The 25,422-nt window shown below is 40.8% G+C and overlaps 2 protein-coding genes across 4 annotated transcripts; one reads left to right on the top strand and one right to left on the bottom strand.

Moving 5' to 3' along the window:
- Nucleotides 1-1,330: 1,330 nt before the first annotated feature.
- Nucleotides 1,331-2,906, bottom strand: grp (gastrin-releasing peptide). Its single transcript, XM_075455827.1, has 3 exons — nucleotides 2,385-2,906; nucleotides 1,732-1,961; nucleotides 1,331-1,637 (listed from the first exon to the last, which is right to left on the bottom strand). Exons 1-3 carry the CDS (start codon nucleotides 2,536-2,538, stop codon nucleotides 1,584-1,586), a joined length of 438 nt encoding a protein of 145 aa, XP_075311942.1. The 5' UTR covers nucleotides 2,539-2,906; the 3' UTR covers nucleotides 1,331-1,583.
- A 6,202-nt stretch (nucleotides 2,907-9,108) lies between these two features.
- On the top strand, nucleotides 9,109-25,422 carry znf532 (zinc finger protein 532). 3 transcript variants are annotated; one of them, XM_075455719.1, is made up of 11 exons: nucleotides 9,109-9,358; nucleotides 9,906-10,254; nucleotides 11,508-11,568; nucleotides 13,961-16,289; nucleotides 16,792-16,973; nucleotides 20,180-20,356; nucleotides 20,971-21,133; nucleotides 21,322-21,639; nucleotides 22,579-22,691; nucleotides 23,079-23,208; nucleotides 23,495-25,422. In XM_075455719.1, the coding sequence occupies exons 4-11, from the start codon at nucleotides 13,992-13,994 to the stop codon at nucleotides 23,996-23,998; spliced, it is 3,885 nt and encodes a 1,294-aa protein (XP_075311834.1). In that variant the 5' UTR covers nucleotides 9,109-9,358; nucleotides 9,906-10,254; nucleotides 11,508-11,568; nucleotides 13,961-13,991; the 3' UTR covers nucleotides 23,999-25,422. The 3 variants fall into 3 exon arrangements, with proteins under 3 accessions (XP_075311834.1, XP_075311836.1, XP_075311835.1); XM_075455720.1 differs by lacking the exon at nucleotides 9,109-9,358 and adding an exon at nucleotides 9,525-9,685; XM_075455721.1 differs by lacking the exon at nucleotides 11,508-11,568.

Below are 25,422 nucleotides of genomic sequence, written 5' to 3'. Positions count from 1 at the left end.
GAACACCAATGTGTACGTTTACATCAGGAATGAATGCAGTGTGAAGGGAAATCCATTACAGTGTGACATCAGTCACCTGCTGTACATCTAATAAGATCAGATTTATGTAAAGATATCTGCTTCACAAGTTCTTTCTTTTTTTTCCGATAAGAGTTACAGGACAAACTCAGCGCATTTAAAAATGGGTAATATTGAATGTAGCACCCCTTAGTGGTGGACGAATGTCAGATGAGGAACAAAAATATTCAGGAAGAGAAATTACTTGAAGGAGTTTTGAAAAGTGGTTGGATTTTAAGCCGTGTTTTTATGATAATCACTATTTTCTTTTCATAATGAACCAAACTGGCAAAAAGTCTAGTTTTGTGGAAAAGCCTAAACTCGTGTCAATCATTTACAACATACCAGCATTCTAAACACGGTGGATGTGTTTTACAGAAGGGGTTTAAGCTCCCGGACTTCCTCTGTCTGTTTTAGAGAGTCTCTCAGCCCACTTGTTTCCTCCTCATTAACTCCTGTAAACTGTATCCTATTCGCTCCAGGGATTAGACTCATAATGGCGGGTGAAAGTGGCTTGTTCTGCTGTTGTTCACCAATCATCCGTGACAAATGAGTAAAGAGAAGTAGCGTGAAAATTTTTTCCTTTGGCTTTTAGAGAAAGATATGTTTAACCAAACTGTTTCAATTAGCATGTCCTATTGTCTGCTAGTGTCTCCTGGGAGCCAAAAAAAAAGGCAGAACATCATCCACCCAACTCTCCTGATAAGACAAACACTGGGGTGTGTTTGTTCGTCTAATAATTTTTCCCCCATGTGAAAAGCCAAGCTATAAACTGCTCTCATGACCCGTTTTCATATGCAAGCGTGGTATTTTTATTTTTTTGTGCTCCAGCTCACTGGAAAGTTACTGCTCTTTAAATTGGAACTCTACACCATCTAGTGGTAAAAACTGGGTACTACACATGTGGCGAAGACATGAGCTTTAATTTCAAATTGGGGACAAATGAGGGGGAGAGGAGCATGAAGCCTCTCAGTCAGGTGTTTGCCACAATGTTGTGTCATTGCCCTGGAAATGACACCCCTCCCATCTCAATATGAATGCTTCTGACAATATCTTTACGCTCATTTGCAAATAGTCTTTCTTCTGAGGTACAAGTGGACACCAACAATGGCAAAAAAAAAATCTCCCCACAGCATAACAGAGCCACCGAATCCCTCCACTGTCGGCCTAAAAATGTTCCGGATTTTCCTTTCATTCTACAAAACAATAAACGTGTGATTCAAAAAAATAGAATGAAATTCATGGTGTGTAAATCATGACTTGACACCAACAATGCAGTTATCACAATGGTAAATTTATTTCAGTTCCTCAGCTTATGTAGCACAGAATTGTCAATTCATTCAGTCATCTAAACACTTTGTGACGTTGACGTTGTGATGTAGAAATTTTAAAGAACGGAAAATCAAACATCTGTCATGTTTCCAGCATTTTCTTACAGCAGAAAATATACACCGTGTTCATATGTGATTACAGAGCTGGTTGAGTAAATACCAATGGCTGTGTTTGAGACACACTTTGTCTTGGATTCAGGAGAAGTCATTGTCCTTCAGTTTCAAAGCCAGGTGAAGCAGGTCTGACAGCTATAAAACAGTGGTTAGATGGAGAAATGTCACCATATTTTCAACACTTGCAGGGATCACTCATTAGCGAGGGAGGTTAAATCTACAGACTGACCTCTCGGAGATACAGCTCTCTGTCCTGTTCTCTCCAGCTGCTGTGGAGCTGAGGCAGCCTTTGAGGCGCCCTCTGTTTTTGGTTCTTTGGTTGCAGAGCTGCCATAGGTCGCTCATGTCGGTCCAGCTTACAGTTCCGGACTGGTTCTGAGGGTGTGAGGTAGTCCCTGTCAAAGTTCGCCTCCTGCAGTGCAGGCAGCCTCTTTATGCTCTTCTTCCCCATTAAATGACCTGAGAAAGTAAGACATAACGGGATTTATTAACTGCTGTACAATAGTAATAGCTTTTCATCCAATTTTACTGGCAGGATCCTTGAAAAATGATTGCAAGTAGTCAGACTCTAACAAAACAACTTCCATAATCAAAGAACTGCTTTGATTCACTTTACTAGAACAAATGTTTCACTTTTTCTTTCGAGGTGCTGTCAAGCCTGGGGAAAAAAACTATACATTTCTGTCTGAGCTGACGGACAAATTAACATCATTATCATCAGGCAGATTAGATGGTAGCTACTATAATGCAGAAAACGGGATGTTGGACATTCTGTTCACATAGAATTGTAGGATTTGTTCTGAAAATGATCTTCAGATAATGAAAAAAATGCATGATTATTTGAATTGAAATTATTTTCCAACATTAAAATGTTGTCCTTACCTACTGCCCAGTGATTGCCGCGTGGATACATTTTCCCAACAACTGCTGCAGGACTCTCAGAGCATTGAGAGAAACAAGGTATTGCAGCCAGAATAATAAAAACTGGCCACATCGGTCTGCAAGTCCATGAATAACATAAGCACACACCGCCCATTGTACAAGAAGATTTCAGATCTAAAGCTCGTGTTTTAATCCTTAAATTGCAGTTAATCGGCTTGATTTGAAAAACTTAAAACATTTCCAGCATGGCTCGATTCTTATGCCGTGGAGAAACTGGCGTCCAGCTACAGACTTGCTGAAGTTACGCTCCCGATGCCTTTGATAGAAATGACTAATGACCGAAGTTAAATGCCCCTCCTGAAACAGCTGTACGTCAGCGGCTCATTTTTCAAAAGTGCCACGGAGCCGGCGACAAAATGAGAAAGCAATGGTGACTAACGATCATTTAAGGTCTGCAATTAGTGAACGCTGTTGTTTGCCCTGATATTTCAGAGTAACTGCAGGGGGTGTCAACGTCATTCCACACTGATGGAACTTGCTGGTTTCCGTCTCAACAAAGCACCAGTGCGGGGGGGGGGGGGGGGGGGGGGGGGCTTGTTCTAACCGGGAAGTGCACTACATCCAGCACCGCACACACTGAATACTAGTCCTTTTTTTTTGTCCAATCAATTATCACCCTACGGCTACGCGTACTTGTCCAATTATGGCCAATTCCGGCTCTAGAAACCCAAATCCAAGATGGCATAGGTGGCATTAAATCTCATTTTAAAACTTTATCCAACATCTGTTTACAGTTTGTGGAATTAATCAGCAAGTCAGGTGTGTGGAGTATGCGTCGGTTTTCTGAGACTTTAGGAAGGGAAAGCACGTGTTCCCATTCTATCAAACATGGTACTGTCCATTTCCTACAGCAGGGGTCTTCAACGTTTTTCAGGCCAGGGACCCCCAAACTGATGGAGAGTTGGAGCAGGGACCCCCCCTACTATTTATATGGCATACAATTGTGTTTTATATTTAACGGAGCCAAGTGCCGTGTATAAATATAGCTACTCTGTTATTGTACATTCAATACTAAGCTATTCAAATAATACACAGGTTAATATATTCATGTTTTTATTTTAAACATGTGCAAGGTGCAGGGTGGCAGTGCCACTGCCATTTATAAACAAACGTCTTGCATACAACACAGAGCTATTCAAATAATCCACAGATTTTAACTTTAAACATGCATGTAGACGGGACAATGAATCCTCAAACCATCTGTGGATGGCACATGTTTGCACACAATTTGTGAGAAAAAACAGTTTTTGTTTTTTTTTTAATGTTAAAAATTGTCTAATCAAACAAAGATTTCGCGACCCCCCTGCAGTACCTCCGCGGATCCCCTGGGGGTCGCGGACCCCCTGTTGAAGACCTCTGTCCTACAGTTGTTTTCACTCTTGTTTTTTTAGTTTTTTTCTAAGCTATAACTCCTTTACAAAAACCACACATAAATGCAACTTTCGCCAAAAGCTGCATCTTTTTCAGATGCGTTGTTTAACTGTTTCCTGTTAATTTCCATTAAATTTCCACCATCTAAATGTAGTCTTGCCTTCTACGCCCCCAGTCTTGGTATACCAATAAAAACTCAGCAACTTATGACCAACTGCATTTAAATGTGAGTTTCTGGTTTCAATCTTTTCAAAGTTTTCTCTTTTATGGAACGCATTAGTATACTTTGGCGATGGCAATATAACTATCAAGCTTCAGACCCATGAATAGTTATTCCTAAACTTCTCATTTGGTTTAATTTGCTGTGCTTCATTGCTAATTTTGTTAATAATGTACTGCATCAGAATCTTAATTTTCTGGATTACTGGTTGATAACTACCACCCATTCAGCCAATAACTCACAAAATGTGTTGGCCACACGATGTAATCCTCGTAGAGAAATACATCAGATTGAAACTCGGTTAGTTGGCAAAAAAAACAAACAGAATTTACATCAACTTGCTTTGATACAATTCTTACATGTTGCTTTGAAACCAGGATGCTGAAGAACCACTTCAGTTATGCATGGTTTGAACCTACATGTGATTAATTTGTCATGGTACAGTACAGGGTGAGAGCATTTAGGGTTTATTCATGTTACCAACAAGAAAATGATTCCATTCAACTTTCATGTCTAAATTTTGGTGTCTTAAAAAGGCTGTGTTTACCTTGTCAACAAGGAAAGCACAAACACCCATCAGGAATCCAGTACCTCAGAAGTGAAAATAACTTCAAACGTCAGAAGAAACTAATTGTATCCAAACGTCACAACCAAAAGTTTTATTTTAAGACAGCGTTACTTACCATTGAGTGTGTAACGACTTGAATCAGAGCATTTGGTTGCATTGTGGAGAATGTAGGACTCAGTGTTTTTCATCCCTCTGCTTTAAATCTGTCTCCTCTGAGTCTCCCTTCTTCATCTCTGGACCATCTCGTTAATCACACCCACCACTGGTAATTCAATGTATAGCTTGTGGACAGTAAAAGTTAAGGTATCCCAGAAAACACAACAACATTTCAGAATACACTAAACCAAACATGCAATAATTTGTATATAAAATGCAATTCTACAAAGCATCCATCTATTTTCTAGACCCACTCAATTCAATTCAGAGTCATGGGGCCTGTCCAAATTGCCATTGAGCGAGAGGCAGTGTGCACCTTGAACGAGTCGGCAGTCCATCACAGAGACAAACAAGACAATTAACCACACACGCCCACACATGCTCCTTGGGTCAATTTAGAATCATCAATTAACCTGACATGGTGGGAGTAAGCCGGAGCACCCTGACAGAACCCACACATAGCTGGGGAGAACATGCAAGCTCCACATAAAAGGGCCCCAGGCAAAATTAATTTGAAATGTTGTATCATTCTGTTATATGATATGTTTTTGCTTTGTGTTGTGTTGTGATATATTGTTTTCTGACACAGAAAAATTATTAAATAGACTAAGACCACCTGCTGCTGTTTCACATTATATGACATGACTGTTGTCATTAAATTGTGTTTCTCTATCTCTGGAGGTATCACTGGTCTGGTGTTATGGGGCTTGTTAATCCCTCTTTCCTGTTCTTTGAACCCACAACTAGTCAAGGAAGATGGCCACCCTTCTCGAGTTTGGTTCTGCTGAAGATTTCTTCCTGTTTGAAGGACGTTTTATTTTTTCACTATCACATCATACATGCTCTGGACAGGGGATTGGATAAAAGAAAAGATTTAATGCAGTATTATGGTTTTCTAAGATAGGCAACTTTCTGTAAATTGGCATAAAGTGACATGGCCTAATTTAGATTTAAATGAATTTGATTTCATTGGATCATAACTAGCTTACAATGAATTGGACTAATAAGAATTGTTGTGTATTGGTGCTGTATAAAAATAAAACTGAACTGAAGTTAATCATTGACAGAATGGATGTTGGTTTTAATCTCACCTTACACAAAGGCCCGTGGCTGAAAGCGTTCCATTCACTTCCCTTCTTTGTACTTATGAGGATTTTGTGTCTTCCTAAACAAAAGACTTCAGAATGATGTTTGTTCTGATGTGAAAATGCTCAAATGAGTCATTTCCCTTCTGCCTCTTGTCGGGGCTGTACCTTACAGGACATCCTTGTAAGTCGTATTTAAGGGTATGAACAAGCTATATGACTGTTTCCATTTGAGGACTAGTTGACTTGAGCACAGTACTTCTGTGCCATAAGCTGATTTTCACAGCATTGCTACAGGTTAGATTTAAAACATTGATGTTTTTTCAGTAAACATGAAGACCGCAGGCCAGTAGAATAGAACAAAGGAGTCCTGTAATAATTCAAATTAGTTTAAGACTCTAAGATGCCTCAGGAAGAAGTTTGTTTACAACTTCTTGTATTGCTTTATCACATTTTTTACGCATAGGTCTAAGTAGGTCTATTTAAGTCAATTTCTTTTTTCTATTCATTCATTTTTCCAAAATGCTCAACAACTGCCCACTTGCAGCCTTGTAATAAAATTACACATGCAAAAAGAAAACAAGAAAAACTGTCAAACACATATTGTATGCTCAGTTTAAAGAGTCTAACAAAGGAGCATATACAGCTTGTGATCCGTGGTCCACATCATTTACGAGAACAGTTTATTACAGAGTATTTGTGCCCCTGGAAAGGTCAACAATGTGACTTAAGCAGTCCTCATTCACAGCAAGGCACCCAAGCGTGAGCGTGTGTCAAATTCTCATACTTGACTGATCCCTTTCACAAAAGTACTGACATACAGATAGCCAAAGATAAAGAGAATAGATGAGGACAGATAAGGAGTCCACACAGGTAAGTAACATTTTGTGTTGAAAAGGTTGAGGGTTTCCTCTGGGTATTGTCAGGTCACAACCCCACACACATCCCCGCAGGATATTAGAGAGTATATATGGCTCGAAACATATCCCATCCTCATCCAAGGATGACCTTAACAAAACAGGATGAGTCACCTATGTTCAAAGGGCAGCAACAGGTAGGACACGCGGCACAGTGCCATCTGAAATATTTGTTTGTTTACTTTTTATTGGAGTCCTCAGGAAAACATCATGAAACAGAAAAATGTTGAAACCAGGAATGGTGTGCGTGTGTACAAAACTGAAATTGAAGATTCTTAAGATCCCCGATAAAGAGGCTATTCATTTTATGTTTAAGAAATAGTTTAATCCTAAAAGACATTATGGTGGAGACTCGTGAAGAGAGAGAGAGGGGGGGGGCAGGATAAAACTATACTGCATTATGTAGGTATAAAATTGGAGAGACCACACACTGAGAAGCTGAGAAGGTTTTCAATTAAGTCACTAAGTAACAAATAGATTCACTAACGCTCACTCATGCCTGATTGCCTCTCCTCAAGAAAACCCATTTTTATTTTGAGGCTTCATAATCAAACCCAATCAAATTACTTTGAAAGGGTGCGTCATTCATCATTCTCCATGTGCAAGGCTTAAATTATAGGTTTTCACTGAACTTTATAATTATAAAAAGGCATTAAAAATCATTCACCAGAAGTTGGTATTACCTGCAGTGCATTAAATCAAACACCTATTCAAACTACAAGAGCAACTGTATTTCGGCTTGACACTTTGGCTGGAATTGAAACAGCAGATGGCACTGTGGGTTGAATTCAAGATGGATACGGTGTGATGATTCGTGTGTTGTGATGAAGTTTTAAGTGTAAATATATGTCATTACCGTGAATGAATAAAAAAAACATGATTTTCAGACATACAATTTATTTAAGATCTATTACTATCCTTATATGACAATAATTTATGTAAGTACATTCCAATGTTATTGTATTTATGTGTATGTATATTATGTGACAGATTTCTTCAGGCTAATTTGATATATTTCACACACAAATATAGCCCAATTAAATCACTTTCTATTTCCAAGCTGTGATAATAACAATCTTCCTATTCTCTAGTCATTTCCTTCATTCTTTTCAGTGTCATATAATATATTGAGTGTCTGATGGTGGTGTCATTTCTTCATTAATAAGAGCTTTGTAAAAAAAAAGTAAAAATGATCAATTTAAGGGAGGCCTTTCAGCAGGGAAAGCTTCAATTAAAACCGACAGCTTGCGCTTGTGAGGTCTTTACTGTTCGTGACATTATTCAACAGTTCTCCTGTCAGAGTCCTCAAAGGCAGCACAGAGATTTGAAAAAAATATTTCCCTCAAATTGTCATGCAAGCAACAATGCAAGCACTGCATCCTTTAACTGTTAAAGGCAACTCCACTGAAAAAAAGTGTTTTTCCAGGACAGGTTTAACCCTTAACTTATCTCATACATCTACCATTTAGCTTCGGAAAAATTATTTTGCACATGATACACTTACCTACTCTAAGCAAATCTGTTCTCTATTGAAACTATATGAATTAAATATTTAAACCCGAGACTACAGGTGCTATTGCTAGAAATATTCAAATCTGTCTCATCTTACGCACATTTCTGCAAATAACACCCATTTAATATCTTTCAACTCTATTTTCTTCACTTGAATTTGAAACAAAACTGCCTTTTTCAACAGCACTTGAACTGCATGGCTTTCTTGTAAAGTATACTGGCAGTGAGAGAGTTAACTTAGGAATCTGGAGCACCCTGAGGGAGCTGAGGACAAATCATTTGAGCCCTGCTCAAACGATAAAAACAATAAAAAGGGAAGAATGTGTTCTGTTTATAAACATAGTCGAATTTTTTTTTCCCCCATTCCTGATCTGCAGTGAGAGGCTGGGAACAGCTGGTTTCAATAGAGACAAAGCCAAGTGAGGAGGGAAAAAAGCCTATCTGTGCAATTTCTTAATTTGTACCCTTTGATTACATTTGGCATTGTGGTGGTGATGTAAGGACATGCACTATTTGTTAGATCTTCAAAATATAAAAGCATTTTAGATTATAATGAAAAAAATGCCACTGATACAAAGATATTTTGTAAATGTATAAAATAAGTGAGACAAATACAATGTAAGAAAACATTTTTTCTGCCTCCCTTTAAGATCTAGTTTAAGCTTTTGTGTGGAAGAAAATGCTGGAATGAGAAAAGGAGATGACTAGCTCTTAGCAGCCCTCTTATATCCAGCATGAATGGAGGCACCCTGACGTCATGTGACTCTGTAAGGGGAGGGGAGCAACCTCAGCTTCCTCCCCTGTACTGAATCTGTCACAGTGCAGGGAAGCAGGAGGCACTACAAGGGCCTTTTATCACAAATACATATATGCTAAACTTCAGCTGTCCTCACAGCGTATGAAATGCATTTGTGTGGTAAGATGAATAAATCTGGCATGGTCATTTACTGTAATGAAGAACAATTAGCGTATGCTGCAGCATAGTTGGCTGCCTTTGGTTGGTCTCCAAGATGAATCAAGTACTGGTTGCAGGCCTAAGAGAGTCAGTCCTATTCTGCTGAAAGCTTCTCTCTGCAATATCCCAGGTAGGTCATGAAACATGTCATTTTGTGTACAAAATGGTATGCATCTCATTGAAATTTTTGGAAAACCAGACAACGAGGCTCATGTTTGCAGGTGTAAATTGTTGACGGCATGATTTAAGTCATCCAGTGTGGGAGTAAATTGTGTCCTTGTTATGTCAGTCCTTTCGTGCTTTCCATTTGTTCTGTTTGTTTTATGAAATCGTGGATATTTCTTGTGAGCAGCTGGGTTTCCATCTGTGGACTACTTCCTTCATAACAGAAAAGTGGGCACAACCCTCAGTGTTGTTGGCATATAGTTGAGCTTATACAAAGGCACAGATTATTCATGTAAGTGACATACCGCTTAATGTTTCTGATCATTATTTATCCTCTTCAAACACCAATTTCTCAATGAGGTTCCAGGGCAAAGGCCTAAAATGTGAAGAGTGTGTACAGATTCAAGCCCATATTAAACACTTCTCCTGCTCATTTCCTTTTCCTCCATTTCCTCTCTATCTCCTCCACCTCCCCCTGTCTCTGTCTCCCTCCCTCTCTTTCTCTGCACCAGCTGCTGCTGCTCCCGAGCCAGAGTGGAGAGTCCCCTCACCCCACTGCACAGACAGACAGAGACAAAAGGCCTGATTCGCCTGCTGAACACTGCCCCCTTTCTCCAGCCGTCCCTTCATGCACGGCCATGGTGGTGGAGGTGGTGGTGGCAGGGGCTTCGAGAAAAAACAAGGCCTGGACTGGGACTAAAATCTAGGACTTACCCAGTGAAGGAGAAAGGGAACAAGGGGACAAGGGGAGGTAGGGGGAGGAGGAGGATGGAGGCTGGAATGGTTGGGGCTGTTAAAGGCAGGTGCTGAGGCCTCTTCAGGAAGAATTATTCCCCCTAGTGGAAAAAAAACCTGACAAGGGTATGCCACATTTACCTCTATATATGCATGAGAGTGCATGTTCGTGTTTATTTGTGTCTCTGTGGGGGTGTTAGTGGGGCAGGTTGGCATGTGATTGATGGAAATCTGGGAAGGGAGGTGCATGGATGGCTTGATTTTGAATATGTTAGATTCTTGTCCTGTGCTTTTGTTCTTATCTTGATGCCACAGTGATGAGATTTAATGTTGCTGTGGGCTACATGAAGCTTTTTAGTTTTCAAAGCGATTACTATCACGTTCGAGGTGGGACCACTGAGGAAAAGGGCTGAGAAACAGGCCAAGGTACCATACTGAGCGTTTACTACCATCATAATTACCAAAAGCACTTCTTTACAGTGTTTTTGAATGTTTATTTTCTCTAATCATCAGGAATACATTTGCAGATCATTTCACCTTATTCATTCCAGTTATAGGTAACATTTTCTTTTTTCCCATTATGTCATTCTGTCTGTTTATTTCGTGTATTTCTGTATTTGTGCCATATCATTTATGCCTTGCCACACATCACAATCTTCTGCCTTGTTGTTTGTGTTTTTGCAGTCTCATTCCAAGGTAACCCATGACATATTTCTTTTTTACAAAATATATGAAAAATACCCAGCCAGTTCAGTGAAAAATGTTGCAGTGCTTGCTGGGAGGTAGACACACAGCTTCTTCCTGTGTGGTTCTGAGGCCATGCTGCAGCACAAGGCTTTATGTAGGGTGACCGGAACCAGCTAAAACCGGTTTGAGGCAGACTGAAGGCTGACAGGAACAATGCCGTCTCTGTGCTCCATGGGGATAGAGATAACCCAGGCTGTTCCATGGCAGCCTTTCACAGCTCAGATACTTGCTATCATGGCACAGACGCTATTGCCGCTCACTGCTGGCTGAATGTCGGAGTGCTACGCAATATGGCTCACTGCGAGAGGAGCAGGGAGATCTGGGATGGGGCGAGGGCAGGGGGACGTGGCTGTCTGGGAGTCTGAATCTGTAGCCGAGAGCCTGCCTCACACATTCACACACTCACACACAGGAGCATGATCTATGTGACTGTTTATAAGTCTGTGTGCTGCAAGTGGTGCAGAAAATGACTGAAGATGATCCTTACCAGGACCACCACCACTCACCAGATCTTTGGATGTAACCTGACCCAGTAATCTGGGCCTTTGCCTGGTTGGGAAGACTTTTTTTTCAGGCAGGGTGGGGTGGATGGCTTTTGTGGGTTAGTAGTGTTGTGACTCTGTTTGTTGCAGGATGGAAGGAAGGAAGGAAAGAAGGTTTTGCTAGTGGCTGGACAGGGACGGAAGCAAGAGGGTGAGGAGCTGCTGATTCACTTGCATGTCTCCACCATTATTTTACATTCACTTTTCTTAGATTGTAGCTGTCTTTAGCACAAAGTAAAGATTTCAGGTGGTAACAGTGCATGTGTATTAAACCGTTGTTGTTGACAGGCATTCTGTGTTGTGTATTTTCTCTGTATTTTAAAGCTTAATCTACTTCCTACGTCCAGTTACTCTGGCTGTTATGGCTGAGACTAGCTGTTTTTTTCCATCAGGCCTTTTCCTCTCCCTGCTGCAGCTTCACACAGCTCAGCAGCCATTTTTTTCCCTCACTGCAATTGTCGCCTGCACTCTGCCTTCATAACAGTGACAGAGACGTCTAATTCGTCTGTCATTTTATTTATGCCAACCTCATGATTATGGCTAACTAATCATCTGGATTAAATTGAGATATCTGCTATTTCAAAACCAAAGCAGTTGCTGTAAGCTGTGAGTGTGTGCGGATGTGGTGGCCATACATTTGGATCAAACAGCAACACTGGTTTAGTGTAACATATAAGCAGAGCAGCTCCATGGATGTGCTTGATGTCTCAAACAAGCCAAATACATACATACAGCACTGTTGAAGATTATCTTTATCATTAATGCACATAAAATAAAGAATGGCCTGCGATAAATTGATTCTGATGTTGTTTCTAATGTTTACTTTTTAAGAACATGCTTACATGTTCTATTAAAAATGGTTTCTTATGAAATTCAAAATAAACGCAATATTGTCCTCTCAATTCAGCCAAATATTTGTTATGTGCACCTTACATTCAGCAGAGGAGTGCCGATACTTTCAAAGATCAAGTCCATCATTGTCCTGATTAGTAAAATAGGCATTAAAAAAGAGAAGCACCGTGATACATAGGATGCCATGATATTATAGCTTGGTCAATTTGGTCTTCAAAACTGTGAAGTGGTCATGAAACAAAATTCCTTCGATTTTTGTTGATCTGAATGCTGGATGACTGGATGCAGCACGGTCTAACACAGCAAAGCTTGCACTGATACAAGCTCTCTAGAGAAAAGAGCATGAAATGTGACATCAAGCACATTGCAGTCATTTTTTATAAGATTTATCTACTGTGTACGATGGCACACCATGTGGAGGCAAACAAAAACGACACATTAAAGCCTTACTGAATGGTTGCATGCTCAGCCCCCAATCTAACACAAATAATGTTTTCTAATTCACAAAGTATACACATTAAATGTTTGGAAACTAAAAAACTTGAAAACCCCATGGCTGCTTCCCAAGAAGCAAAATCATTACAACATAGCTTCTGGTAAAGTCTTCTTTCTTTTAAAAGTCAACGGTGTTGCTGAATACTGTAATTATTTCTTTATGATTAGCTCCATCCAATCAGCGTCTGATTGATCCAAAGCTGAGAAAGGTATTGAACAGCGTTTTCTATTACAGTCTCCAGTTTAAAAATGAAAAGGGTACAAATTATAGATTTAATAATCTATGACAAGAATATACATCCTTCCCAATATTTGAAAAGAAATGGTTAAATGACTCATACTTTAATGATCTTAAATGTCTGATTTTCTCCAAGAAATTACTTCTTTTTTTTTGTTTAACCGCATCCTCAAAGTACACATGAACAGAATCTGTGGCAGAGACATAGATCAGTGGTATAATGTTCACTAGGCACATCTTGATTGTAAATATTGAACCATGTGTCTTTAGGTTTGGAGATCATTACATGTAATTGCCTTTCAAATTGCCACAGATCATCAAGTGAATAGGTCTCATTTAGAAGTAATTTTGTGACTTGTGTTTGAACATGGTGCACATTTATACATTCCCCAATGGAGCCTAATTTTTGTCCACTAGCACAAGGTTTTAAGATGATAGATATCCATCTGTCTCTTTTAGAGTTTGACAAACTGGTTAAAATTTCTTCTTGCACTATAAATACAAAAATCTGCTATCAAGTTCATTTAAAGCATTAATTTCTTAATGAATATCAACCTTTTCATTATGGAAACTACAAATAATCTTTACATATTAATCCTACTGAACACCAAATAGGCCTACTTGGGTGTGCATGAGATGAACACCAGCACCAGTTATCAAGGCATTTATAATTTATAGTTCGTAAATTGTCTTGATCTGATATACTGGGTTTTTGAAGCAAAACTATTTTTCATTGGCGTGTTGCAACAAAAATAATAAGAATGTTGTTAAGTTACACTCTGCTGGATTACATTTAAATTTAGATCAAATTTATAACACAAATATTGTATGGAGACCCTTATTTGTTATTAAAAAAAGTTTTGTCAATTAAAATATGTTGTATACATGTCAGAGCATGCTTTTAGCAATAGCCACATTGCTAAATCCTTCTTTTTTTTATTTCATCTGTGATTTCTAGGTGATCTCCTCATCAGAGCAGGAGAAAGAACATGGGAGATATGAAGACGCCAGACTTCGACGACCTGCTGGCAGCCTTCGACATCCCTGACATGGTGGATCCAAAAGCTGCTATTGAATCTGGCCACCAAGACGAACATGACGGACAGCTCAAACAACCCAGTGGGGGGACAGCCAGAGAAGAAGAGGCCAACAACTCCTCAAATACACATGATGTTGGTGTTAGTGTCATTGTAAAGAACATTCGAAACATGAACACAAGTGAGCATGGTGGAACTGCACTAGAGAAAGATGGACATTCAAGCTCCCATTCCAGACCACATTCTGTCGGCAATGGACTTCATGATGGCTGTTTGCCCAAAGTACCACCTAGTGCTCATTACACCAAGAATGGATGGAAAGCTCCCAGAGAGGATGGCCATAAAGTTAACAACCAGTCATCTGACTTTAATCAGTTCAGCCCAATCTCTAGTGCTGAAGAATTTGATGATGATGATAAAATTGAGGTAGATGACCCCATGGACAAGCAGAGAGCTCAGACTTTCTTCAGGCCTGCTAATACAGAAGACCCGAGATCTCCCGCAGTGGACAGTGCATCAAAGCCCAGCGCAAACAGAGATGATAAACTTGATCAAAACAACAATGGTGCTGTCAGGGGTTATAAGTCTAACAATCCCTCTCCATCCACTTTACCTGAAGAAAACATCAAGGACACCATCCTCCAGTCTCAAAGTCATGAGTGCAAAGACGCTGGAGAGTCATCAGGGCTTATCTCACAGGGCAAAGGCAAGTCCTCCATAAAACTTTCATCTTGTATAGCAGCCATAGCAGCACTTAGTGCCAAAAAGGCTAGTGCTGAAGATTTGGGTGCTTTGGAATCGCCTAAAACACAAAAAGAATCTGTCCAGGTTAAAGAAAAGCCAAGAGCTTCAGAGAAAGCACAGGTGCAGGAGTCAGCCCTGGAGTTTGCAAAGAAATTGCTCACAAGACAACCAGACAGCCCCTCTAGTGTCACCAGTGAGAGCAGCAGCAAGGGCTCTCCTACCTCAAACACAGATACCATCCCAGTCATTCCAAAGGTCCGGATCAAAACTATCAAAACCTCATCTGGACAGATCAAGCGTACTGTCAGCAGAGTCCTCTCAGAGTTTGATCTTGAAGGTTTGAAAAAAGGAGATAATAACCCATGTGTCATTGCAACCGCTGGTGCAATTTTGTCATCACCCACAAGGCCCTCTCTGCCAACCACAGTAGTAGCGACTAAGGGAGGGCCTTCAATTGAAATAACTAAGCAGGTGACTATTAAGCCTGTAGCGACAGCTTTCTTGCCAGTCTCAGCAGTCAGGACAGCTGGTTCACAAGTTATTAACCTTAAACTGGCTAACAACACCACAGTAAAAGCAACAGTCATCCCTGCAGCTTCCATGCAAAGTGCCAGCAGTGCCATTTTGAAAGCCGCCAATGCCATCCAGAAACAGACTGTCATGGTAACTGCCTCAAGCCTGGCAAATGCCAAACTCGTGCCAAAAACAGTCCATCTTAGTAACCTCAGTCTTTTGCCTCAGACAGTATCCTCTGCTGCCTGTGATCTCAAACTGGCCAAATCCTCCTCTAAACCATCAAAGCATCAGCAATCAAAGCAAGTCAAACAACAGACAGCCTCAAAAAAAGTCTCCAGAGTTCAAGTGTTCACTAGCTCTCAAAGTTCTGTTGTGGATGCCTTCAATAAAGTCCTGAGTAGCATGAATCCTGTTCCAGTGTATGTTCCAAATCTCTCTCCACCAACGTCAGCCTGTATCTCTCTACCCTCGCGGGGCTACAAGTGCCTGGAGTGTGGAGATTCATTTGCTCTTGAGAAAAGCCTGACACAGCACTACGAACGTCGAAGTGTGCGAATCGAGGTCACCTGCAACCACTGTGCCAAAGGTCTGGTATTCTATAACAAATGTAGTCTCTTGTCTCATGCAAGAGGCCACAAGGACAAAGGGGTGGTAATGCAGTGCTCACACCTAATCCTTAAACCCATCCCTGCAGATCAAATGATTAGTACATTAAATTCATCGGGAACACCTGCTATCACTTGCGCCACCTCTACCTCTCCAACACAGGCACCTACAAATCAAACCCAAGGAAAAGTTGCAGGTGGTGGAAACCAAACTGTCGTCATTTCAGCTCCATGCAGTGCCCCTCTTGTGGCAGCCATGCCCCTGCAGGATGACGCATCAAAACTCTGCCGTCACAGCTTAAAATGCTTGGAGTGTGATGAAATGTTCCAGGATGACAGCTCGCTTGCCATGCACTATCAACAGTCGCCAGATACCAGTGGCCAGGTGTGTAAATGTGATATGTGAGCTGCTATGTTGTATTGGAGAGCAATATTATTTGTAGAAAGACAGGTTTAACAACTGTAGTAGAAAATATTGTAGCCTGGAAACTAACAAAGGTCTATCATGCTGCAATAATGGCAAGTTGAAGCTAAAGTTTGTGATATAAAAAAAAATTATTTTATGGTTAGCATAAATAGATTTGTTTTGAAAATTCAAAAGCATAATTTCAACACGTTTGGGTTCAATTTAACAACTCTAGCACCATGCAGATGGAGCAAATGGCAGTTGCGGTATTTAGACTAATTTGGACTCACTCATATTTAACATATTGCTGTTTTGGTGTTGCTGTGAAAAAAATAGTTCACTAACCAAGAAACAATTATCAATGGCCCAATCTTTTATGTTAAGGAAATACCTAAGATTCTGTACGTATTGGTTCCAGCATCTTCACAAAAAGTAGACAAACTTTTACTGATGTTTCTATCTCTTCTTTTTTGTCCCATAGAAAACATGCACCATTTGCCAAATGCTTCTCCCAAATCTGTGCAGCTTTATGTCACACCAGCGAATCCACCAACACAAGTCCCCTTACATCTGTCCCGAGTGCGGTGCCAGTTGTCGCTCTGTTCACTTCCAGTCACATGTCACCAAGAACTGCCTGCATTATACCCGCAGAGTCGGCTACCGGTGAGTTTGCCTCTACAAAACTAGAAAGATTTAAACTTGTGTTTTGACGGTGCTGAGATATAGTTACCAGATTCGAAGCCATTGCAGTATTGAAAATGAACAATGTTTCTCTGTAAGTGTTTTGCTTTAGTGAAGTGTCTGCTCTTGCTTCTTCCAAAGTGACACTTAAATTGTCAAATTTAATTGCAGTTATTTGACTTTTATATTGTGTTTGCCTCAACATGACAATCCTGTATCCCTCAGTGTAATATTACTCACATTCACAATTAAATTTATTGAGACAAATGGTCAAATTATTACCCTGGTCTATCAATATGCTATCTGAATAATTGCACTTTTTTCTTTTCTAATGGTAAAACCACAAAATGTATTGAAATACTTCTTCAATAAAGAACTGTAAAAATTAGAAAATGTGGTTAATGTTTGCCTGCCAGGTTAGCAATGCTGTCAAACCAGTCCCTGTTTATTGTATAGCTATCTTGGATGGAAGTTTGTGGGTTTGAGGAGTTATTCGTGGTCATGGTGACGTGGTGGAATCCAGGGTTGTTTGCACAATATGCACTGTATTGTGCATCGCATTTTCAAAGACACTGACTAAACAGAAGTTGAAGAGGTGAACCTCTTCCCTATCCCTTGCCGCCTGCCTGTTTTTAATGCAGTAACCCTGCAACAAGCGAGTGATCTTCTGGACACGTGAGCATTTTTGCAGCACACCAAACAAAAAATAGAAACTTAAAGGCGTAAGTTTGCAAAACTATGATCCTGTGCACAAATATAAATGTAAATGTAGAAGCTTACAAATCTTTGGTTGCAAATACAAAACCCTGTTTTTTTTGAGTGCACCTATTTGCATTGTCTACTACTCCACATCTCCAAACTTGTGTTTGTCTTAGGAGGAATAACATCTGTGTGTGAGGTTAGCTTTGTTTTACACCCATCCATCCATCCATCCATCCATCCATCCATCCATCCATCCATCCATCCATCCATCCATCCATCCATCCATTATCTGCCGCTTGTCCAGGGATCGGGTCGCGGGGGCAGCAGCTTGAGCAGAGAAACCCAGACGTCCCTGTCCCCGGCCACTTCCTCCAGCTCTTCTGGGGGGACCCCGAGGCGTTCCCAGGCCAGCCGAGAAACATGGTCTCTCTAACGTGTCCTGGGTCTTCCCCGCGGCCTCTTCGCAGTGGGAGGGGCCCGGAACACCTCACCGGGGAGGCGTCCAGAAGACATTCTCACTAGATGCCCGAGCCACCTCATCTGACTCCTCTCGATGCGGAGGAGCAGCGGTTCTACCCCGAGCCCCTCCCGGATGACCGAGCTTCTCAACCTATCTCTAAGGGAGAGCCCAGACACCCTGCGGAGGAAACTCATTTCGGCCGCTTGATTTCGCGATCTCGTTCTTTTGTTCACTACCCACAGCTCGTGACCATAGGTGAGGGTAGGAACATAGATTGACCGGTAAATCGAGAGCTTCGCCTTCTGGCTCAGCTCCTTCTTCACCACGACGGGCCGGTGCAGAGCCCGCATCACTGCAGTAGCCACACCGATCCGCCTGACAATCTCCTGCTCCATTCGTCCCTCACTCGTGAACAAGACGAGATACTTGAACTCCTCCACTTGGGGAAGGATCTCATTCCCGACCCGGAGAGAGCATTCCACCCTTTTCCGGCCTAAGACCATGGTCTCAGATTTGAAGGTGCTGATTGTCATCCCAGCCGCTTCACACTCGGCTGCGAACCGCTCCAGTGAGAGCTGAAGGTCACGGCCCGACGACGCCAACAGAACCACATCGTCCGCAAAGAGCAGAGACCCGATTCTGAGGTCGCCAAAACGGACCCCCTCAACGCCCTGGCTGCGCCTAGAACTTCTGTCCATAAAAATTATGAACAGAATCGGTGACAAAGGGCAGCCCTGACGGAGTCCAACCCTCACAGGAAACATGTCCGACTTACTGCCGGCAATGCGGACCAAACTCTGACACCGGTCATACAGAGACCGAACAGCCCATATCAAGGAGTCAGGCACTCCATACTCCCGGAGCACCCCCCACAAGAGTCCCTGAGGGACACGGTCGAACGCCTTCTCCAAGTCCACAAAACACATGCAGACCGGTTGGGCGAACTCCCATGCACCCTCCAGGATCCTGCCGAGGGTATAGAGCTGGTCCACTGTTCCACGGCTTGGATGAAAACCACACTGCACCTCCTGAATCCGAGATTCGACTATCCGGCGGATCCTCCTCTCCAGTACCCCCGAATAGACCTTGCCAGGGAGGCTGAGGAGTGTGATCCCCCCATAGTTGGAACACACCCTCCGGTCCCCCTTTTTAAAGAGGAGACCGGAGTGGGTGTTTTATACCCACTCACCGAAATAAGATCAAATATATAGAAGTTGTAAATTGTGGCAAATCCTTAAGTAGTACATGCTGATCTAAAGCCAGTGCAGTCATTCGGCTTTAGATTGATTAAGTGAGTCTGCAATTGGCACCAGTAACAGTGATTACATACATTTTTTTATTCTTATTTTCTTCAATCATCTACCATCTGAATCTTTATTGCTCTATTTTCAGATAGTTACAATCTCAAATGGCATCATACAACTCAGTTGGTCTTTCTCCCCATGTACAAAAAAAATATCTCCTGGTTTAATATCTTTATTATAAGCTGAACAAATAAAAACTTTCAACATGATGTTGTCTTCGGCTCCCTCCTGAACATGGATGGTAATCCCTGCAGTAGTTACATGCTTGCACAAAACAATTCTCCTTATAATGGTAAGTTATGGTCAAATCACTTTGGCTTTTCAGGGAGTATGTTCTTTACTCTCTCATAAAGGGGTGCAGATTGTTTCACATCCTTTTATGAGTTTCTCTGAGTAATATGGAAACAATCTTTGTCTGTTGCCACTTTTTTTTGGTAAGCCCTACAATGATTAGGGAGTTTATTTACGTCTAACAGGCTAGCTGTGCAAATATGTATCTCCGTATATTTAAAAGAGGATTAAGTCCACGAGATCACCTTCCTTTTCTATTCTCTTCTCATCAACACTCCAGGCTCTAATCTAGTAAATGGAAAAAGAGACACTCTTAAACAAGTGCCTCTGTCAGAGGAACAAGTTAAATTGACTTTTACTCGGTTCAATTATGTAAGTCCGACTAATGTAGTCATTTTTCTTCTTCCTGTCTTAATCCTTTCTCCCTCCAGCTGTCTCCACTGTAGCGTGATCTACGCTGATGTTGCGACTCTCAAGTCCCACATCCAGAGTACTCACTGTGAGATCTTCTACAAATGTCCTCTGTGCCCCATGGCCTTCAAGTCTGCACCTGGAACACACTCACATGCACACACACAGCATCCAGGAGTGAAGTCTGCAGAGCCCAAGTAAGTCTTTTTAGCTACTATATACCTGCTGAAACTCTTACTTACAAAAAAATAATCTGAATTCTTGTCTTGTGAACACATAGAGTAAAAATTAATTAAGACAGCCTCATATTTGCTTACACAACAACACACAACCACATACTCTTTCTTTCATACAAATCCACACTAGTGTACCCTAATACCCATGTCTAATTTCTTTTTGTGTGGAAAATCATCCTTGCTGTCTCATCTGCAGCAGGATTTGTAGATTTTAGATGTGGTGGCTTAGCTTGGGTTTGTTTTTTTTTCCACATGGCAACCTTTTACCACCTTACACATCATCCACCATTGGCAGTGCTGACGATACACTTAAGCAGCAGCTGTTTTCGCCCAGATGTCCGGTCTGGCCACGACCGTGCCTCAAACCTTAGGTTTCAACATGTAATGAACACAAGCACAGAATTAAAGAAACTAACATGATTCCAACATTAGATATGAGGAATTCAACTGAAACTGAATATTTAGCAGGTTGATAAGAAAACAAAAGGTAACAGTCACAGTAACAGGCAAGAGGCTTTTCGTCTTTTACATCTGTGGCAGGCTTTTTAGAGAATGCTGTTTTTTCTGTCTTTCAGGGTGATCTATAAATGTTCCATGTGCGATACGGTGTTCACTCTGCAGTCCCTGCTTTACTCACACTTTGATCAGCATGTCCTCAATTATAAAGTTTCAGTGTTCAAATGCCCCGACTGCTCCATGTACTACGCACAGAAACAGCTTATGTTGGATCACATCAAGGTAAGCATTAAAAAAACTTTTTACGTGTCCTGAAGTAGTTTTCTAATTAGTCTGTTTTAACTTCAAATTAACATTAAATCAGACCACTTCGTGTGATAACTAAAGTCAGTCACATCTGTAATAATACTGCTCAGTGCTTCATGACACAAATGGTTAAATTATAATTGCGCTCATGTGGCTGCTTTCAGGCTATCCATGGAACCTTGAAGACCATTGAGGGTCCACCAAACTTGGGCATTAACCTCCCACTCAGCACAAAGCCCACAAATTCCAACAGCACCAACAGCAACAGTCCCCTTTATGACAACAACAAAGACGGAGGAAACTACAATAGTCAAGACAAGGGAGAAAAGAAGCCTTCACCTTCCCTTCTGAAGAAAACCAACAGTAACTGCTCAGCTGACTTCAAGAGCCCTTCCAGCTCAGGATACTCATGTGGAGACTGCCATAGCCTCCTAAGTTCCAGGGAGCTCTTTGTGACACACATGAGACGAGAACATGGCAAGGTAAATTTTTGAAGACACCCTGAGAGGAAAAGTTTGCTTCTTGTCACATAGTGGTTTTTCTGCTTCACTTGCTCTGATGCCTTTTACTTCCCGCTTCTTTAATTTTAACTGAAATAAAACATCATCAAGAAAAATTGTTGACTAACAACCAACACAATTCTTATTGCTGACACCTTTTTACATTCATTTTAATTACTGTTGCCCTTGTCACATATGGGTTATGCCTGTTGTCATTGGTAATTCACACATACCAAACAGAGGAGCCTCAGTGCTACATTAATACATACAGCAAGTTAACATAGTGGGATCAGCTGAAAAAGGCTGGAGCTACAACATAAGCTGCATCCACAATGTTAGCAACACACGCTTTTCAATTCTCAGTCAAGAAGAAGGGTTGCAAATTCTGCAAGAGATTTCAGGCCTTTACTGCCTAAAAGCTGTCTTCAGTGAAGAAAAGCAATATATATATATATATATATATATTCTCTTATTTTGACTCTTATTCTGTCATTTTTGCCGCTAAATGTGGTTTGAGGTTGTGGTTGTGGTTGAGTTGGGATGATGGTAAAGATAATGTTCATCAGGAGCTTCTACTATTGTTGTAATTACTGTGTTTTTCAAAAACTATTACTAGTGTGTATGCTCTAAAGCGGTCAGGTAGTTTGTGTGCTACTACCAGTGCAAACTACTGCTGTCTCTTCTTCTTCTGTTGGCCCCTGAGCTGACGAGACTTTGTGGTGACTCCTGAACCCTATAGGGGCAGAGAGCGGTATTACAGAGATGTCTGGTCTGCCCTTAAAGTTTCTCAGTTGTATCTCAGCTGCATACTACATGGGTGTTTTTTTATATCACGTCACAGGTATTATTTCTTCATATTAATTCTGCTGATAGCTATAGTGGATATTTTTCATGTTTTAAACACCTTTTTTTGAACTGCAGATATTGAAGAAACATCCGTGTCGACAGTGTGACAAGTCTTTTAGCTCCTCTCACAGTCTTTGCCGACACAACCGTCTCAAACACAAGGGACTGCGAAAGGTCTACACTTGCCCGTGAGTACATACGCTGATTAAATGGCTTGGCCCCCACACATAAACCATGCAACTGACGTTTATGAGTCTGTACACACTGTCAACATTTAATGAACAGGTCTGACCATTTGAAAGTGAACAAATGTAGAAGTTCAACTAGATGTTTGAACTAGACTTTCACAGTGGTCGTCCACCTTCAAAAAATCTCAAAATCTCTAATGTCATAAACTGAGAGTAACACATAGTCTGTTAGTCAGTTTTTAAGAGCAATGGGTTGTGGCTTGATATTTTCACATAGTATGCAATGACTCTTTTAAACAGATGAAAAAAAGAACTCTGCACTATCCAAATAACAAATAAACAATGTCATTGTTATAACTGTTACTGTATCTTATTGTTCTTTGACAGACACTGTCCAGCTCCCAGTCAACCCTTCAGTAAAAGAGTGCTGCTGGATCAGCACATTCAGCTGATGCATAGAGTTAAACACCCTGGAGGAAAGACTGATAATGTGGAGACGACGCCTGACAAGCAAATGGTACAGAGGCACAAATTTCTAAACTTCAACAATTAGGGTGAAAGTGCTGTTTTTGAATATTTGTGGTGTTCCTAAAGTGCAAAAACATGACAACAGATTCCAAAAAACACAACAAAGTTATAGAAAAAGCAACATAAAAAAACACATCTCTATCATTACGCAACATTGCACTAAACAGAAAACACAAGTTTTCAAGAATCAAATTCGTATTTTACAGATAATTTTGCAAAACACATCAAAACTTGTTCTACAATCTTGACCCACTTAAATTTGAACTCCTCTTTAGAGTCAAAGCCCCAAGAGGAAGCCGGACGAAGATGAAGGGTCTCCTGGTTTGAACTCCAGGGGCTCCGACTTGAAGCCATTAAAGAGGCTCAAGGTGAACATCCTCAAAGTTCACAAGTGTGCTGTCTGCAGCTTCACCACCGAGGATATTGCCGCCTTCCACAAGCACATTCCCCAGCACAAGTCTGACGGATCGTCCTATCAGTGTCAGGAGTGCGGCCTGTGCTACACCTCCCACCGCTCGCTGTCCCGACACCTCTTTATCGTCCATCGGCTGAAGGAGCCGCAGGGTCTTGGCCGATACAATGGACGAGGTAAAGAAGATGAAGAGAGTCAAAGAGAGAACCAGTTAGACGTTGCAGATGAGAATGACGATGGAACTCCAAATACAAAATGCAAAGTGTGTGGGAAGATGTTTGAAACAGAGGGAAACCTAAATACACACATGAGGACACATGGGATGGCATTTATAAAGTCAAAAAGACTAAGCGCGGTCGAAAAGTGACAGAGAGACAGTTTATAATCATTCCATCCATTCTTTCAACCTATGGTACCTCTTATAGCTGTGGTTATGCTGTAAATACATGATGTTGTAGGGTATGACAATATTTATATAGTACAATATACACACAAGAATATGTAATATAGCCTACAAAAGTCACTTTAAGTCTTTCAGTAAATGTAACAAAATAGTTTTTGTACAGATAGAGATGTTTCTATAGGCCTTGAATAGAACTTTTTTAGATGAGCCCTTTATTTTAAACGGTTTCCACCATGCGTCTAAGACTAGATAAGGTACAAAATTATTGTGATGTGATTAATCCTCATATAGTCAGCAGTGCTCTGAAGGTTCAGTACTGTTTCATGTCCAATGAATGTCTGCTAGAAAAAAAATATAAAACCGGGGGATCTTCACATCACCCTGACTGAGGTCCTCTCTTTCAAATTGGGCTTTTACATTTCACAAATGACTAATACTTTTTCTGTGAGGCTTAGGTTATACCCCAAGAGAACCTGATTGTGTCCTGGTACACCTATCAACCGTTCAACAGTTGATACCGAAATAAAGACAAATTCCTCTAGTTTCTCTAAAAATTCAGATGATTTCTGGACAATCAGCTGAAAACAAAGCAGCATCTTCATGGCAACTTATCAAATTATTCTAATTTACATATCAAATGCAAATACAGCAGTTTATGGACGATTGTGTCCAACATTGTTATATCTTTTGAAGACAAATGTGGGCCAAATCTGCTTCTTGAAAGGTATTTCGTAAAAGATTGTGAACCTTTTTTATGTTGATGTTTCATTCTCGTCTTAATATACTCTGAATGGCAGCTCTTTGAGATTATAATTCACTTAATAGAAAGTTTATTGATGCGAATATTTAAAATACAAGACAAAGCACTTGCCTTTCTTTGAACAGCAGTCTACTTTCAGCATATTACTATTAATGTTTCATTATAGCACAACGGTGATAAAATTATAATAACCCTTTTTTCTAGGCTTTCTTAGTTTTAGGGTAGTACGGAAACGTCATCAATGTTCACTGACAAAAAGAAAAGTGGGGAAAACTAAAAGAAAACTTCCTTGAATGTAAAACTTGGCTGTGAAGTTGAATTATTCAAAGGGCACAGCCAGTTCACTTGAAAACTCTCAATATCGTTTCTCCATTTCTTTGAGTATTTCCACAACTCAGTTTTGGACTTTTGTTTCACCACAATGTCAATGAGACTTTGATGTCTGGCGCTGTAAAACTGCATGTCAGAATCTGTCTGTGAATTGTGCATTTTGTGTCTTGCTGCTGCTGCTGTTAATGCTGCCATTTCTAGCATTTCTGATGCTTGTGTACCAAGTTGTTCTTTTTGTCAATAAATGATGAAACCAACCAGGAGCAACCTGATGTCGAACGCACATGAGACATCAGCT

The sequence above is a fragment of the Odontesthes bonariensis genome, chromosome 22 (genome assembly GCF_027942865.1).
Source record: "Odontesthes bonariensis isolate fOdoBon6 chromosome 22, fOdoBon6.hap1, whole genome shotgun sequence".
In the NCBI taxonomy this organism is placed as follows: domain Eukaryota; kingdom Metazoa; phylum Chordata; class Actinopteri; order Atheriniformes; family Atherinopsidae; genus Odontesthes; species Odontesthes bonariensis.
This window is presented reverse-complemented; position numbering and strand designations above follow the sequence as displayed.

What these genes read in the sequence shown, in the direction of transcription:
- grp (XM_075455827.1), bottom strand. Translation starts at nt 2,538, where the DNA reads ATGGGCGGTGTGTGCTTATGTTATTCATGGACTTGCAGACCGATGTGG. An exon ending in CGGCAATCACTGGGCAGTAG is followed by an intron (nt 1,962 to 2,384) that starts GTAAGGACAACA and finishes TTACTTTCTCAG; the next exon opens with GTCATTTAATGGGGAAGAAG. An exon ending in GAGAGCTGTATCTCCGAGAG is followed by an intron (nt 1,638 to 1,731) that starts GTCAGTCTGTAG and finishes ACTGTTTTATAG; the next exon opens with CTGTCAGACCTGCTTCACCT.
- znf532 (XM_075455721.1), top strand. Translation starts at nt 13,992, where the DNA reads ATGGGAGATATGAAGACGCCAGACTTCGACGACCTGCTGGCAGCCTTC. An exon ending in GTGAAGTCTGCAGAGCCCAA is followed by an intron (nt 20,357 to 20,970) that starts GTAAGTCTTTTT and finishes TCTGTCTTTCAG; the next exon opens with GGTGATCTATAAATGTTCCA. An exon ending in TGAGACGAGAACATGGCAAG is followed by an intron (nt 21,640 to 22,578) that starts GTAAATTTTTGA and finishes TTTGAACTGCAG; the next exon opens with ATATTGAAGAAACATCCGTG.